Genomic DNA, 16,086 nt, shown 5'->3' on the forward strand with positions numbered 1-16,086 from the left:
GCTGGCATTGAGCAATGAAGCAAGAGTTAATGGTTATGGTAGTTCTGAGCAATGTGAATATAGTCCAGAACTAGCTCCAAGACCACACAGTGTCTCAATTTTGGAGTTTGGTGCTGTTGGGGATGGAAAGACACTGAATACCATTGCATTCCAGAATGCAATATTCTATCTCATGTCATTCGCCGATAAGGGCGGCACTCAGCTTTATGTACCGCCTGGACAATGGCTCACCGGAAGCTTCAACCTCACTAGCCATCTTACCCTCTTTCTAGAAAGAGGTGCTGTCATTATTGGATTTCAGGTATTTTTTCCCCTTTTGTGCTTCTTTGATTCTTCTATTTTCACTAACTTGTTAGAGATGACATGTTGCTATATGATTCATCTTTGTTTAGGATCCATTTTATTGGGAAGTTATTAATCTTTTACCTTCTTGTGGACAAGGAATCAAAGCTCCCGCCGGAAGATACCTTAGCTTGATAAATGGATACATGTTAAATGATGTGGTCATTACAGGTTTTTGTTTAGGATCTTTGTTTTCTTCTCAATTAATTGGTCTGTTTCTTTTCTCACTTAAGCTCTCATATATCTATGTTACATAATCAGGCAACACTGGGACCATAGATGGTGTTGGATCGATTTGGTGGCGATCCTTTACTTCTCATTCCCTGAACTATAGCCGACCTCATCTAATCAAATTAGTCGCATCTAACTCGGTGGTAGTTTCAAATATCACATTCCTGAATACCCTTACATATGGCATCCACTCAGTTTATTGCAGGTAACATTTTATGCTCCTTCTAAAGCATTGAGTACATTGTTACTTATTTTGAAAGAAAATGGGTTACTGATCTGGTGTAATGTAATGTACTGTACTGTATTTTAATGCAGCAATGTACATATTCACAATATTTCAATATCAGCTCCTTCAGAATCCCCTTTCACTGTTGGCATAGTACCAGGTTTGAAACTTGTTATCATGCCTTATATTTTTACTATATTTTCTCTCAAATTCCAAACTTTATTGAAGTCTTAATCAACTTGTTGTATAATGTGTTTTTTTTTTTTTTGTTTTTTCAGATTCTTCTGATAACGTTTGTATAGAAGATTGTACAATTAGCATGGGGTTTGATGCAATTGCACTCAAAAGTGGCTGGGATGAGTATGGTATTGCCTATGGCAGGCCTACAAAAAATGTGCACATCAGAAGGGTGCATCTCTAATCTTCTTCCGACTCTACTCTTGCGTTTGGTAGTGACATGTCTGGTGTCATTTCGAATGTCCTAGTGGAGCATGTTCATCTCTACAACTCAAAAACTGGCATTGTGTTCAGAACCACCAGGGGAAGAGGTGGTTACATGAAGGAGATAGTTATATCAGACATAGTTATATTGAAGAACATGACTGGTACAAGATTCTCAAGTAATCTAAAAGAGTGGCATGGATAAAATTTACATGGTTTTGTTTTGTTAGTATGTGTGCCACCATGTAAATTCTGTGGTTTGTTTGATGGAGTTAATCTTTTCTTCGCCCGCAGGCTTTTGGACTTGGCTGGCTATGGAGTAGCTGTAGCCGTTTCCAAAGAATTTAAGGGTTCATTTCGTGGTCTCACATATAAATCTCCATTGCTTGATCTTATGATCAAAAGTGGGAGAAATGGTAATACTTATTTTTCAGTTAAATTAAGCTTTTTTTGTGTCGAGGACATACTTCAATTTTCATTTGTTTACATAACACATTCTTTCCTTGATCACTTGTGTCCTTTCAGGCAAAAACAATGGGAAAGGATACTACTTTTATGAAAAGGGTAGCAAGCCAAAACCCGATCTTTCAATATTACCAATTGTTGAAGAGTCGAGAAGACTTGCCAATATTATGCCTGGTGGAAAGGTGCTTTTCTTTTGAAAATTCTGTATTGCAAGTGATTGTTTAATCATAAGCTTCCTCTCACTACATTGAATCTATATCTTCTTGAATTTTCTCGTCGGCATTAGCTTGTGTAGTGAAGCTGATAGCATTTACTCTTTTTACAGCCTATATTTATTACTGACCAAGAGATTGTAGAGATGATACTATTTCTAATAGTGAACGAGGCATGCCGTGTTTTAGATGAAGGAATGGTTATTCAAGCATCAGACCTCGACATTGCTTGTGGTCTTGGGATGAGCTTCCCTAGTTACAGGTGGGTTTATCCTTTCTTTTTTCTTTCTTCGTCTAAAATATTGAAGGGCTAAAGCTAAGAAAAGGAATTTATAAAAGCATTGCAAAATCATTTGCTTCCATGTAATAATTTGTAAACTATTTGAACTATTAAACCATCATTTATGTTACTGCCCCTTTTGTACTTATCTAGTCCAGCATGTTTTATGATCAGCTTTTTGGTTGGGGCAAAGCATGTATATAACAGCCTAAAGAAATTGTCAGAATTATATGGTAACTTCTATAAGCCATCAAGGTATCTGGAGGAAAGGGCAATTCAGGGCATTCCTTTGATAAGATTCTATATCTGTTATTTTCTATTTGAATTTCATGGAATTTAATATTTTCAATTTTCTTTGTATATGAGAAAAAAATGTTAAATTGACATAGTTACCTTAGGATATTTAGATAGTTAAAGTTGAAAAACCAAGATAACTAAGTCTTGCTTACTTTCTTGTATGTGACTGTTTACTTTCTTTGTACATGAGAAAAAAATGTTAAATTTTCTTGGTGTAAGTGACTGCTTACTTTCTTGTAAAGTCCTGTAAATGGTAACTAATGAAATTCATGCTCTTCTTCTGCATATTATACTCTCTTCCAAGATTGTTTTGATTATTGGGTGTGTGCAGTGTATTTTCAGATGTATTTGATGAGAAAATTTTCAAGAATCTGGAAGTTGGCTCCCGAGCCAGAAAACACTTTACTTCATGGTCTGGTGTGGGTTAAATGTTACTAAAGATATTTTGTGCATTTAAATGTTACTAAAGATCCATTGTAATATTTTTTTTTGTTAGCAAAAAAAATCTTTTGTAACATTTATTTGAGTATTACTATAGAATATCTATTGTAATATTTTTTAAAATGTTATTAGAAAGATTTATTGTGATATTTTTTAAGTGTTACATAAAATATCTATTGTAACATTTTTTAAGTGTTACAGAAAATATCTAAGGTAACATTTTTCTAAATGTTACAAAAATTATCTATAGTAACATTTTTCTAAATGTTACAAAAAATATATATTGTAACATTTCTCTAAGTGTTACCATGAATGGTCTATTGTAACATTTTTCATAATATTACTATAGAATATCTTTTGTAACATTTTTACTAAATGTTATTAAATCTTTAGAAAAATGTTAGTAAAATTCTTTAGTAACATAGGGTATATTTAAAATTTGTTAAAATATTACTAATATACATAGATAACATTTTAATATAATTTAGTAACATTTTTTAAATGTTAGTAAAAATCAATTATGTAGTAGTGCGGCCCCTGACAAAAAAAATAAACCCAACCCGGCCCCTGACAATTACTTCGAAAGGACAACGAGGCCCTTGTGCCAAAAAAAATTAATGTTATTTTTTTGGCATAGGGGCTAATCAGTCTCAAAAAAAATTATCAGGGGCCAGATTGGGCGTTTTTTTTTTCTTGGGGGCCTCGTTGTCCTTTCGAGATAATTGTCAGGGGCCGGATGAGGTATTCACTCTTAATATTCACCACTCAATTTGACCCCAAATACTTATATTCTATGCATGATATTTCATTGAGTAAGCGTATTTATAATACTCAATTTGACCTCAATTTGGATATAATATTTATCTAATAAGCGTATTTTGTATGTCTAATAGTGTTTTAATAAAAATAAAAAATATTTTGTCGAATACACTTAAACCACTATAAGATACACAGTAAATGACGACTGCGAATTACCAGTCATTTATAGAACCATCGCCAATTAATGGAATAGCAACGGTGATGGTAGTGTGCATCTAAAGCGTTGCTGACTGAAGAGATCAGTGGCGTTTTTGTCTTCTAACCGCATCAAAGAACATATTTTTGGACTGTTTAATAAAATGTTTGACAAAAAATAAAAGGCCTCATTCTTTCACTTTTCGCACGAACTCTAGGGGAGAAAAGGCGCCAATCACCTTCTCTAAGATACACTGCCGCCGTGACTCATTCCCTCCGTCAGTTCCAGCAATTTATTCCATGGCATTGTTCTTCTCCGTCACTGGTGTGCTCCCTACGTCGTCTAGCTCGGTACCGCGAAAGGAAGGTGAAAGCAGTCGTCCAAGTCTCCTCAATCCGCGGTGCACGTCTGTGTCGTCGTCGACGTCCTTCCCATCCGTCCGTCCTGGTTTCGTCATCGACACCCTCCCTGCTCCCCTGTTGTGTGCTGCTCGATCGCTCCCTCTCCCTTCTCTCTGGTTCGTTCTTCCCATAGCTGTCAGAACCGAACCGGTGATCGAACCGGTCAGGTCACTGGGTCACTGAATCACTGGTTCAACCGTTGGGTTACTGGTTGAACCGGTTGACTCGGTCCTATGTAAATAAAAAATAAAAAATAGTTAAAAGTTATAGTGGTCTGGTGGTTGTGGAGCCTTTTGGTTTCCTTGAGGGCAGGGGTTCGAACCCTACCTCAAGCATTTTGGAAATATTTTCTTCCAAGGGGTTCGGTCAGACCACCTCACCGGTTTTGACCGGTTCGCATCGGTTCACACCGAGTTTTACCGGTTCAATTCCTTCTGCGGTTCAAATACTAGACCGGATTGGTATAGGATCCGGTTCATCAGTTTTCTGGTCGAACCAGCTGGTCCGGTCCGATTTTTATAACTATGGTTCTTCCCTTTTCTTCTTTTTTCCCAATTTAATTCTGCCCCAATTTTGCCCCAATTGTATAACTATACAAAATGAAGGGGAAAAAAAAAGAAACTAAGCTTCTATCTACATCATCTAACATGGTGGTGTTGTTAGATTCTATGTATGGAAAGCTTTATGAAATGTGTCAAATTTGAGGTTCCTAGTTTGAACTTTGAATCAGAGGTATATTTTATGTTCCTACGTATTTTTTTTTGTATTAAAATTGTTAACTGAAAAGAGAATTTTGTTACATTAAGCAAGAGCTAGATGCTGGATCCCAATTTCAATAATAGTAGTTATCATTGCAATACGTTCTAGCTCAATGTTTTGAGTTTACTAGCAAAGATATAATTGACTTAGGTCCACCCATGTCAGTTTTCATATATCTCAGTTCAGCATGCAAGTTAGATAAGATGGTATTAATGAATTCTTGAAATAAAGAACTCTCTTGAATAGAAATCTGCATTGCTGGGTCTAAAGTGTAAGCAAGGAAGCACATAGCATAAGAAAATAGTGACTACTCTTCACTATTTAGCATTCTTAAAGGAAATAAATGGGGCCAATTAATAGGCTTAGCATTATGCATTCATCTTTGAAAACCCTGTTCAGTGAATGTCAGCATGTTCAAAAGAATGATCAAGTCTTATAGTTCAGGTGATGAGATTAAAATTATTTTATAAGAGGTTATAAAGAAGGGAGAATGGATGTATGGTTATATTAGTTTGTTAGTTCTCTACTTTACTCTCAATCTCTGTTTGTGCATAATTTCTCTAGCTCAAGTGTTATTCATCTTTGTTACCTTGCAATTTGATATTGGAATTCATTTTTTGCACTTTCGATTTGGCTTAAACTAATGTACTTTTTGCATGACTGTGTGGTTGAATAAATTTAGTAGAATCCATTTTTATATTGAAAGAATATTGGGTGTTCTATCAAACTATTTATGAACTGTATGTTCTCTTATTCTTGGCTTGTTTTTCATCTATTCAATTCGGGCAAATCTTTATACATAATCCTGTCTATTTTTAATACTAAAATTTAAATGTTTTAAGTATGCTTTTTTTTTTTTGGATTTTTCTAATGACATATTGTAATTTTGGACAATGTTACCAGGTGTGAATAGTGTAAGAAGTAAATCATATAGAATGCTAATTGTTACCAAATTTGGATGAAAGTGAAATTATGTGTGTGCTTTGTAATGCTACTCTTCAAAAGTTCTTTTATATTTTCAGCATTATGACTATAAAAGTATGCAGCTCAGCCTGTGTCTCCTCATCATTTAATTTGGAACATACATTCTTGAAAGAAATAAATAGGGCTTGTCTCTAAATCACTAATAATTGAAAAAACTTCGGTGCTTTATTTTCATGAGCAGTCTATGTCCTGCTGCAAACCATATTGTATGATTTTTATGTTTCTCCTTATGGATGTTTTTAATTTTGCAACTTCTTAGCATGAAATGTTGTTGATTATAATTCTGGGTTTACTGCTTTTTCCTCCTCAGGTGCAATTAATAATTAGGAACATAGTTAGGGACTTCTCGTTTAGTTATCACTTTTTCTTGCCTTTTAAAGATTCTATTTTGCTATATAACGTTACTATTTGGCGATAAAGTATTTACTTCTTACATGATTGTGTGCTTGAATAAATTCCAAAGGAAAACTCTCGAACCCTTAGATTTACAGCAATATACATATTCTGGAAATTTGTTGTGGAAATATCTTTCTGTCTCACCGATGAACTAGTTTTTGTTTTGTTTCTGATGTTAAATTTGGTTCTGGTAAAGTCATCAAGTTCATGCATGACAATGGAGAAAACTGTTGACAAGTTGTTTGAAGAAATGAAAAGGAATGGCATTGTTCCTAGTGTTTACACCTATACTATTTTGATTGATATCTTTTGCAAAGCTGGTTTCATCCAACAAGCTCGCAAATAGTATAATGAAATGTTAAAGGATGGTTGCAAAGCTAACGTGGTGATGTATACTGCACTCATTCATGCATACCTGAAGGCAAGAAAGTTGTTCGATGCAAATAAACTATTCGAGGTGATGGTACATGATGGTTGCAAGCCAAATATTGTTACACATACAACTTTGATAGATTGTCATTGTAAAGCTGGGCAGATTGAAAAAGCTTGCCAGATTTTTGCCAGAATGCGAGGTTACATAGAAACCTCTGATATGGACATGTATTTCACGTTAGATGATGATAACAACACTGAAGAACCAAATGTTATTACATATGTGGCTTTGGTGGATGGTTTATGCAAAACAAGTAGGGTTAAACAAGCCCGTGAATTGTTGAATCAATAGGACTCGCCCACATAGGTTTTTTCCACCCAAAATATGCATCATAGACTCCAAAGTTGAACTTTTTGATAGTCTTCTGATATGATTGGGACTGATTTCATTGTCTAGTGGTGTTGATTGGGACTATTGTAATTTATTGGTAGTGAATGTATCAGTCCTTACCTCTGAATCTTTGAACTGCTTTACAAATTCTGGTTAGACACAGCATGTCAGTAGCATCAAGTAGGATCTGCTGCGGATTCAACCTCCCATCAAATAGACTCCCAATTCCCCCGTCCAGTGGCGGTGGTGCCCCTGTAGCCTCATCTTTACGCCCCTTTCGTCCACCCTGTAGCGAACGACCGCCTGCTCCACAGACTTGCACGAATGATGTTCATAACTCGGAGCCGAACGACGAAGAGTTAGACCCAGAGGTAGATGAGGTAGATTCTTTTGAGCAAAATGTTGACAACCTGTTTGCTGCATCAGAGGCTCAGATGCACAAGGGACACAAGACCACTGAATTTTGGGATGTTAAAACAATTGATATACAAGAATTTATTTAATAAAATTTTCTATGCTCTATTTTTCTATGATTTCATTGCAGCTTAGCCACAATGGTTACTCACACAGACTAACTATGATTTACAAAATCCGATGGCACAATGAAACAAGTCAAATTGAGTGTGAAGGAAGCTATGAAGCCACCTAACGGTAGAAAGATCGTACTTAGGTTCAACAAAACCCTGCAACCAGTTGGAGCTGAAGCTGGTATACTGAGCGGCGTTCTCGGATTTCTAGAATCTTACTACATCAAGTTCCCAATCTGCGAGAAAGACTGGAGAAAGGTTCGCTCTAAGGACAAGATCTATAACGAATGTGTAAAGGTAAAAACTCATCTTTTTGTAGGATTCGATAATCTTAGTTTGACACCTACTAACAATTTGATTTTACTGTTGTAGGAAATGTTCCATTTTTGTTGAAGATAGTGGAGGAAATATCAAGTGTACTAGGGGTGTGCATAGCCCGGTCCGGCCCGGACCCAATGAAATTTGGGTCATGAAGACCCGGACCCGAAGAGACCCAGGGTTGACCCGGGAGAAAAAAATGAAACCTTGGAACTTAGTAAAATCGGGACCGGGCCATAGCTCGGGTCACCCGGACCCAACCCGGCGGCCCGGTAACTCAATTATGCGCTTATACAATTTGAATCAGGGGAAAAAAGGGGCTAGGGCATTAACGCATTCAGATCTGAGAAATTCAACCTCACTTCCTCAGCCATTCAACCTTACTCGCCCCAGTCCTCAGTCCCCACTCCCCACTCCCCAGTTCGGCAGTCTCCACTCCGCCACTTCCCACGGCTGACGCTGACCCAGTGACCCCTAACCTCATCTTCTCTCCCCACGGCCCACTCTCAGTCTTCCAGACGATGCACTCCCAGCAGCAGCAAGCACGCATCACGCAGTCACCCGCTACTCCGTCCTCGTCTTCCCAGCAAGCACGCACCAGGCAGTCTCACCCCACTACCCCAGTCTTGAGTCTCTGGTGAAGCCATTCGTTTGACGGACGACGGTGCTACCCTGCTTCTCGTGACGTGTCGCATCTGTGCTTGGCCCGTTCGTCTTCTTCCTTGCTTCTCTGCTAGTCCTTCTCCTTTTGCTCCGCTCTCTTCTCCGGTCTTCTTCTCAGGTAAACAATTAATTTTGTTATTTAATTAATATTCTGATTAGGGATTAGGGATTTTGATAATTTGATTATAAAAATTTGTGAATTTAGGGATGTGGTTGTTGATTTTGATTATTAGAATTCTGATTAAGGTTGTGGGTGTTGATTCTTTATTATTGTGAACTTTGATTATTGTGAATTTAGAGATGTTAAATTGTTGATGCGTTTGGTGTTTACTGATTTTTTTGCTAATTTGTTTAGTTGATTATTGTTTTGTTCAGTGTACTGTTTAGTTGATTATTGTTTTTTTCTTCATGATTTATTATAAGGTTTCTATCTTTATGATTGAGGAAAATAAAACAATGGAAATTGAAGCTCAAAATTCTGTTGCTTCTGCTGAAAATCCTACTGCTTCTGCTGAAAATCCTGCTGCTTCTGCTATTGATGCCGCCACAACTCCTGTTGAACCACAAGTTAATGAAAAAGATAAGGATACAAACATTGAGAATCTAGAAGCTTCTCGTAGGGGAAAGAAATCATATGTTTGGCAGCACTTTACTGAACTTCCGTTGGCTGAGACAAAGGGACAGCACTAGGCCAAATGTAATCATTGTCAGAAAAAATACGATTGTCATCCTACTAAACATGGAACAAATTCTCTAAATAAGCACTTGAAGAGTGCTCATAAGTGGATATTTACTAAAGCAGGGAAGAAGGGGACACTTCATGGTTATATGCCCAAAATTGAGGAAGAAGAGGATCTATGCAAAGCCTTTAAGGGTTATAACTTGGAAGATTGTAAGAAGTCTGTAGCTGAGTTTGTTGTACTAGATGAAATGCCGTTTAAAGTTGTTGAGGGGATAAAGTTTCGCAAGATGTTAAATCGTTTTGAACCAAGATTTACAGTACTATCTAGGTGGATAGTCTCAAGAGATTGCTTTCAACTATATTTAGATGAGAAGAAAAAGCTAAAAGAATGGTTGGCAAAGTCATGTGCTCGGGTTTGTTTGACAACTGATTGCTGGACATCAAATCAAAATTATAATTATATGAGCTTGACTGCACATTTTGTTGATGACGAATGGAAGCTACAAAAGAGGATTATAAATTTCTGTCAAATTGAGAACCACAAGGGTGATACGGTAGGAAGAGAAATCAAGAAATGCTTGAGAGGGTGGGGAATTGAAAAAGTTTTCACAATCACAGTAGATAATGCAAGTTCGAATGATGGAGCTATTACTTATCTTTAAAGGAAATTAGGTGCAAGAGGTGGGTTGGTGTGTGGAGGAAAGTATATGCAAGTGAGATGATGTGCTCATGTTCTTAATTTGATAGTGAACGAAGGAATTAAAGAGCAACAAACTTCAATTGAAAGCATTAGAAATGCTGTCAGGTATGTTAGGTCTTCTCCTCAAAGGACTAAAAAAATTTAAAGATTGCATTGAGGCCGAGTTAATTGAATCTAAAAGTCTTGTGTGCTTGGATGTTCCAACTAGGTGGAATTCTACCTATCTAATGTTGGAACATGCTGAGAAATTTGAAAAAGCTTTTGATAGACTTTATGATCAAGAACCTGATTTTCTTAGATGGTTTGGAGAGAACAGTGGGGGAAAAAAGAAAGTTGGTCCACCAACACCACATGATTGGCAACATGTTAGATTATTTATTGACTTTTTGAGAATATTCTATGAGATAACTTTGAGTTTCTCATCTTCTTTGCATGTTACATCGAACAAATATTTTCATGAAATTGCATCTGTTGCTTCTCAATTAACATCTTGGAGCCAAAATCATTCTGAATTGTTAGGAAGCATGGCATGTTCTATGAAATATAAATATGATAAATATTGGGGACCGGTTGACAAATTTAATCCATTGTTACTTGTTGCTGTTGTATTGGATCCTCAGTACAAACTAGATTATCTCTGTTGGTGTTTGGAGAATGTTTATAACAAGGAAGTATCTACTAGCATGACTGGTTTTGTTAAACTCACATTAGACATGTTGCATAAGTTTTATGAAAAAGAGGTTGCCGATGATAAAGGGAGAGATGATGGTGGAGATTCATCTAGAGATATTTTTTATGACAATATTAAAGTCTCAGCTGGTGCCAAGGGCGTTTCTGAAAATAGAGTGAATATGTGAAAAAAACAAAAAAGAGAGAAGGCTAATGCAGATAGCAAGTTAGATGTGGAGAGATATTTGGCCGAGGATATTGTGGAAGATGAGAATTTTGATATATTGGCTTGGTGGAAAGTGAATGCTTCAAAATACAGAATTCTTTCTCTCATAGCCCGTGACATCTTAGGTATTCCAGTTTTAACTGTTGCTTCTGAATCATGCTTTAGCACTGGTGGACGTGTGGTTGATGTCTTCCGTAACTCTTTGTCACTATTAATGGCTGAAGCTTTGATATGCACTCAAAGTTGGTTGTGCCCTTCTAAAGAAAGAGATGGAGATCAAGAGTTTGATTTATTTGATAGCAGTCAGAAGATTGTTGAAGGTACATTTATGATATTTTTATTATTTGTGACTTATATATTTCAAGTAATAATCTTTTATATGAAAAATGAGTAACTTTATATGTTTTGTAGGTTTCACTAATGCATCCACATCACAAGGAACAAGTTGACAACATTAATGGCTATTGATGGATGATGGTTATTCATGTGGAATTATTGTTTTGTAAACTTTAATATTTTGATTTGTTTAGTTATTATAAGACTAAGTTAATGTTTTATATTTAGAACGCATAAGACTTTAAGACTAATGCACAATATTGTGTTGTTTGTATTGACTTAAATATTTAGTGCTATTAGACAATATTAGTATTGATTGTGGTTATGTTTTAATTTTAGAAAAGGTAAGTTAATGTGAATGGCCCGGTTTTCACCCAGTTTTCACCCGGTATAGTCGTGGCCCGAAAGGGTATAGGTTTCATCGGGTCTAGGGTCGAGTTCGGGTCTCATAGATGGGCCCGGTACATATTTTGGGCCGGGTCTGGGTCACATCAAACCCGGTTTCACCCGACCTATGCACACCCCTAAAGCGTACAATTTTAAAAATGCTAGGGAGGGCTTGAAAGGAAATGAGGAACAGGTTGTACCATAATTATTATGACTCACAACTAACTCTTGAAAAAAATATTGAAGGCCGCCCACCGGGAATTACTATAGATCATTGGAGATGGTACCTTGATTATCGCAACAGTGAAGAGACAAGGTAATATATTTTAATTTCATAACAGAAAAAGTCTATTTATGTTACTTGAGTTAGTCAGAAATAGTGTCTACAAACTCTTACTTTTGATGCCATGACAAGAGAAGTGTAGAAAAAATGCTGAGAATCGATCAAAGCAGCTATACACTCACACTGGCGGATTGAAAAGTTTGGCAGGGCTCGAAGAAGAAGAGGTCATTTATTTTTTACTCTATTTTTGAACCATCTCTTCGTCTACATATTCACTTTTTAAACTATATTGTTACAATCGAAACGAAAAGGGAGGAGAGTTGGTAGAGGAGAGTTGTCGACCTTAACGCACAAACGACTTAATGGCTTCTATATCCATGATGTAGCTCGGGTTGTTGGCGTAAGTAATGTGTTGAGAATCGCTAAGTTGTTTCTCATAGGTTTTATCTTTTAAAATTGTATTAGAAGTCTATGCGGTTAGCAACTAGCTAATAAATGCTTATGTTTGCTTATCTATGTATGTAGGAAAGAATTGTGGATATTGAACAACATGATGAATCCTCTAGACTGTTGTCTCAGAATGATCCACTTGCTCAAGCTCTCGAAAAGGAGCACTCAAGTAGAGTGCGTGGTATGGGTTTGGGACCGACTTCTAATCAAATCTTCGGTATGAATTCCCATCAGCCAGCAATGGAGCTCAAAGGGAGGAGACCCAGAGGGTGCTGCTTGAACTACAAGCAGAGTTGGTGGCCAAAAAATTAAAAAAGAAGGCAGTAGAGGATGAAGTAGCAGCCAAGAAGCCAAAAAGGCAAGCAGTGGAGGATGAAGCAGCAGCCGGGAAGATAAACATTCAGGCAATGGAGAGTGTTCTGAGATGTCTAATTCAAGGATAAGGTGGGAAGCTGCCACCAGTCGTCGCCGCATGGATGAATTCGTTGGAGGGACAGATTGAAAAGTAGATCTTAGAATTGGGGAAGTTTTTTTTTTAATATACACTTTTTTTTGTTGAGTATGCAACTCTAAGTAAGGAATACACTTTATTGATATTTGGATAATTATATGAATTTTATTAATAGTTTTGCTAATGCCGTTTACCATCAAATTATTTTTTCAGATATAAAGTAATTTAAATTTGTAATATTAAGAAAGATTCTAAAAATAATAAAAAAAGAAAAAATAATACCTAGTACATTTAAATTAAAAAAAAACGTTGATTACCAGTGTACAATACAATATTTTTGCGGTCATTTAGCCAAAAAATAGCGGCAGTTGCAAAATGGTCGAAAAAAATTTGAAAAAACAAAATACCATATAGCGGCGATTTCTAACCGCCGCCAAATACATTTGAAAAAAGCAATGGCCCTTAACTAACGGCCGTTTCAAACTGTCAGTATATTTGCGCCGAAATCAATGTTGGTCAGATAGCGGCGGTTTTAAACTGCCTATAAATCTTGCACCGCTATTTCTTGATTTTGCGGCGGTTGTGCCAACAGTTCATTGGAACCGCCGCAAAATCAAATCTCCACCCCCTAATAGGCAACGCTTGTGGAACCACTGCAAATCTCTAAATAAACCACTGCAAATTACCGGTTCTATTGTAGTCGACACACTTAAATATCATTACCTGTCAGTGTATCGAGCCTTATTTTTAACATCGATTCTTAAAATGAGTTTTAAAAATTATTTTAAATACTTTAAATAAATGAAAACGACATTAAATACAGTTAAAATATTAATTTATATTTTAATATCAATAAAATATCATTACAATTTATCTAAAAAATACTTTATATTTTAGGATAAAATACTATTATAGTCCCTAACATTTCAGACAAATTCTAATTTGGTTCTTAACGTTTCAAATGTCATATTTCTGTTCCAAAAAATTTCAAATGGTTCAATATTGTCCTATCGTTAAATTTGACAAGAATAATTAACAGAATAACTAACGTGGACATTAAAAACATTATTGTTAAGTCATATTTTCTAGAAAAATATAATCAAAACCTTCTTGTGACACTTTTTTTCGTCGATCTCCTTCTTGTAAAAAAGGTCTCAAATCCTATCAATCAATCATCAATACTCTAGAATCAAAGAAAAACGTTTACATTAGTTGATCGATTTTACTTATGTACTGAAATCAAACGTTATTGGCTCTTTAATATGCTAATTATTCATATCAAATTTAATTGTGTGATAACATTGAACACATTTGAAATTTTTTGAAGCTAACATAGAAAATTTGAGACTTTTTGGGAGGAATAAGACATTTAAAACGTTAGCTACTAAATTAAAATTTAGTCTAAATATTAGGGACTAAAATAATACTTTATCTTATATTTTATATATATACATGGTGTTCCCATATCTTATAAAAATAAAAATTCGTGAGTCTGTAAATCTCATATAGTATTGTATCTAGTGTCCGTATAAGTATCATGTATCGTAGCTTATATCTGTATCTTTTTATAATTGATTCAATGTTAACAAATTTTACCAAATTAAATTACTTGTTACGTTAAGCCTGAAATGCGCAGTTCATGCTTTAAGAAAACTGTTTCTTTGTGTTCGTAAATACACTAGCTAGGTGTGATATAGTAGTTATTGAGAGATTTGATGGTAAAATACATTAAAGTTGTAAAGTAAAATTTGGTATATTTGTGATCAATAATATATACAAATAACTAAACTAGCCCCTAACTCAAATGTATCTATAATCAATATATGAAGGTTCTATACGAAATACGTGTCTCACGCTCCATGGGGTTGGTTCTGAAAAAGAAAAGAAAAAAGAGCAAATAGTTAACATATACCTTAATTTTGAAACTCAAAGTGAATCGACTCATGTAATAATACTTTAAAACAAACTAACGGGTTCTATTTTATTTTTACAAGTTAATAAAATGCTAAATTCGACTTGACTAATCAAAATTGACAAGTTAAATAAATTAGTGTTAACTTCATACATCTCAATTGAGTTTATACATAAATGTAAAAAATGATTAAAGTCACAATAAGGTCTTTGAATATTTTAAATTCGAATTAATTAGTCTTTGAAAAAAAAATATCAATTTAGTCTTTTAATATAGTAAATGTGGATACGTTATGTCTTTTTATCAATATATCACGTAATTTAAATATGGTGTTTCATTACCTGGTATGATGTGTTTATTTATGAAAGATCGTCATGCAGATAATGACTTTTGGAGTGAAACTTCATCTGTTTTAGTAGGATTCATGATAAATACAGAATAATTGATAGATAAAAGTTATATGAAAAGTCAAAAGATAATAAATGCCTCCTTATCCAAAATTACATCGTTTCCATGTTCATGTGGTAGCAACGAAACACGCATGCACCAATGTATATATAACGAAATACATAGACAATTCTATTTTATTTCGTACTATCCATTAGCGAAAAGACATACATATCCATCGTTTATTATCATAGAGGACCTACTTTGTACTTTTTTTTAAGGACTAATTAGTTTGAAATCGAACACAAATCTAATTATCATTTAATTCTATAAAAATTTTATTAATTTTTATTTAAACGTTTATTTAAGTGTCTTTTATCATTAGAGTTATTTTCAAAGTAATAAAGCAAATTAAATAAATTTGAGACCTGAAAAGGGTTTTATTACAAGTTTATAACCTCAAAATTTGATTTTGAATTATCAAGCTTACCTTAAAAAGTGAAAGTCATAATTCCAACGCCTCAAAAATAATAAAAGACTTAAACTAACGAGTGAACAACTAACGAAGTGTTGTTCAATATAAATATTTTCTCATCTTAGAAGATTATTCTTAATTAATTGTCTGTAATCTATGTTATATTTATATATTATACACCAGATTACTATACGTATCTCCAAAATTTTAACACTTAATAAAATTCTGGAATTAGATCCCAAATTTTGTACATGTATGTGATCTCATATACACCATTTTAATACTCATTATACTTTGATCTAATAGTGATTAAAAACCTGTAATAAAAATATCTAAGATTCTTGTATCTTTAAATTCTGAGTCTAAGGCTTAACTTTAGAATACTTAAAAAAATATAAAAATATTTTATATTATGATTGATTTAAAG

At 34.8% G+C, this 16,086-nt stretch overlaps 1 protein-coding gene, 1 long non-coding RNA gene and 1 pseudogene across 2 annotated transcripts; all 3 read left to right on the top strand.

The window, feature by feature from the left end:
- Positions 1–1,490, top strand: part of LOC110262441 — a 2,701-nt pseudogene extending 1,211 nt beyond the window's left edge.
- LOC107636817 (peroxisomal fatty acid beta-oxidation multifunctional protein AIM1-like) lies at positions 1,449–2,231 on the top strand (the record flags this gene model as incomplete). The annotated part of the gene is made up of 3 exons (XM_021122544.1): positions 1,449–1,656; positions 1,766–1,887; positions 2,031–2,231. Coding segments are annotated over 3 exons (531 nt in total), but the record flags the coding sequence as incomplete, so codon positions are not given.
- On the top strand, positions 12,345–13,069 carry LOC110270754. The gene is made up of 2 exons (XR_002360393.1): positions 12,345–12,388; positions 12,510–13,069. It is a non-coding gene; the product is annotated as an uncharacterized LOC110270754 (long non-coding RNA).

Source organism: Arachis ipaensis, chromosome B04 (assembly GCF_000816755.2).
Source record: "Arachis ipaensis cultivar K30076 chromosome B04, Araip1.1, whole genome shotgun sequence".
Taxonomy (NCBI): domain Eukaryota; kingdom Viridiplantae; phylum Streptophyta; class Magnoliopsida; order Fabales; family Fabaceae; genus Arachis; species Arachis ipaensis.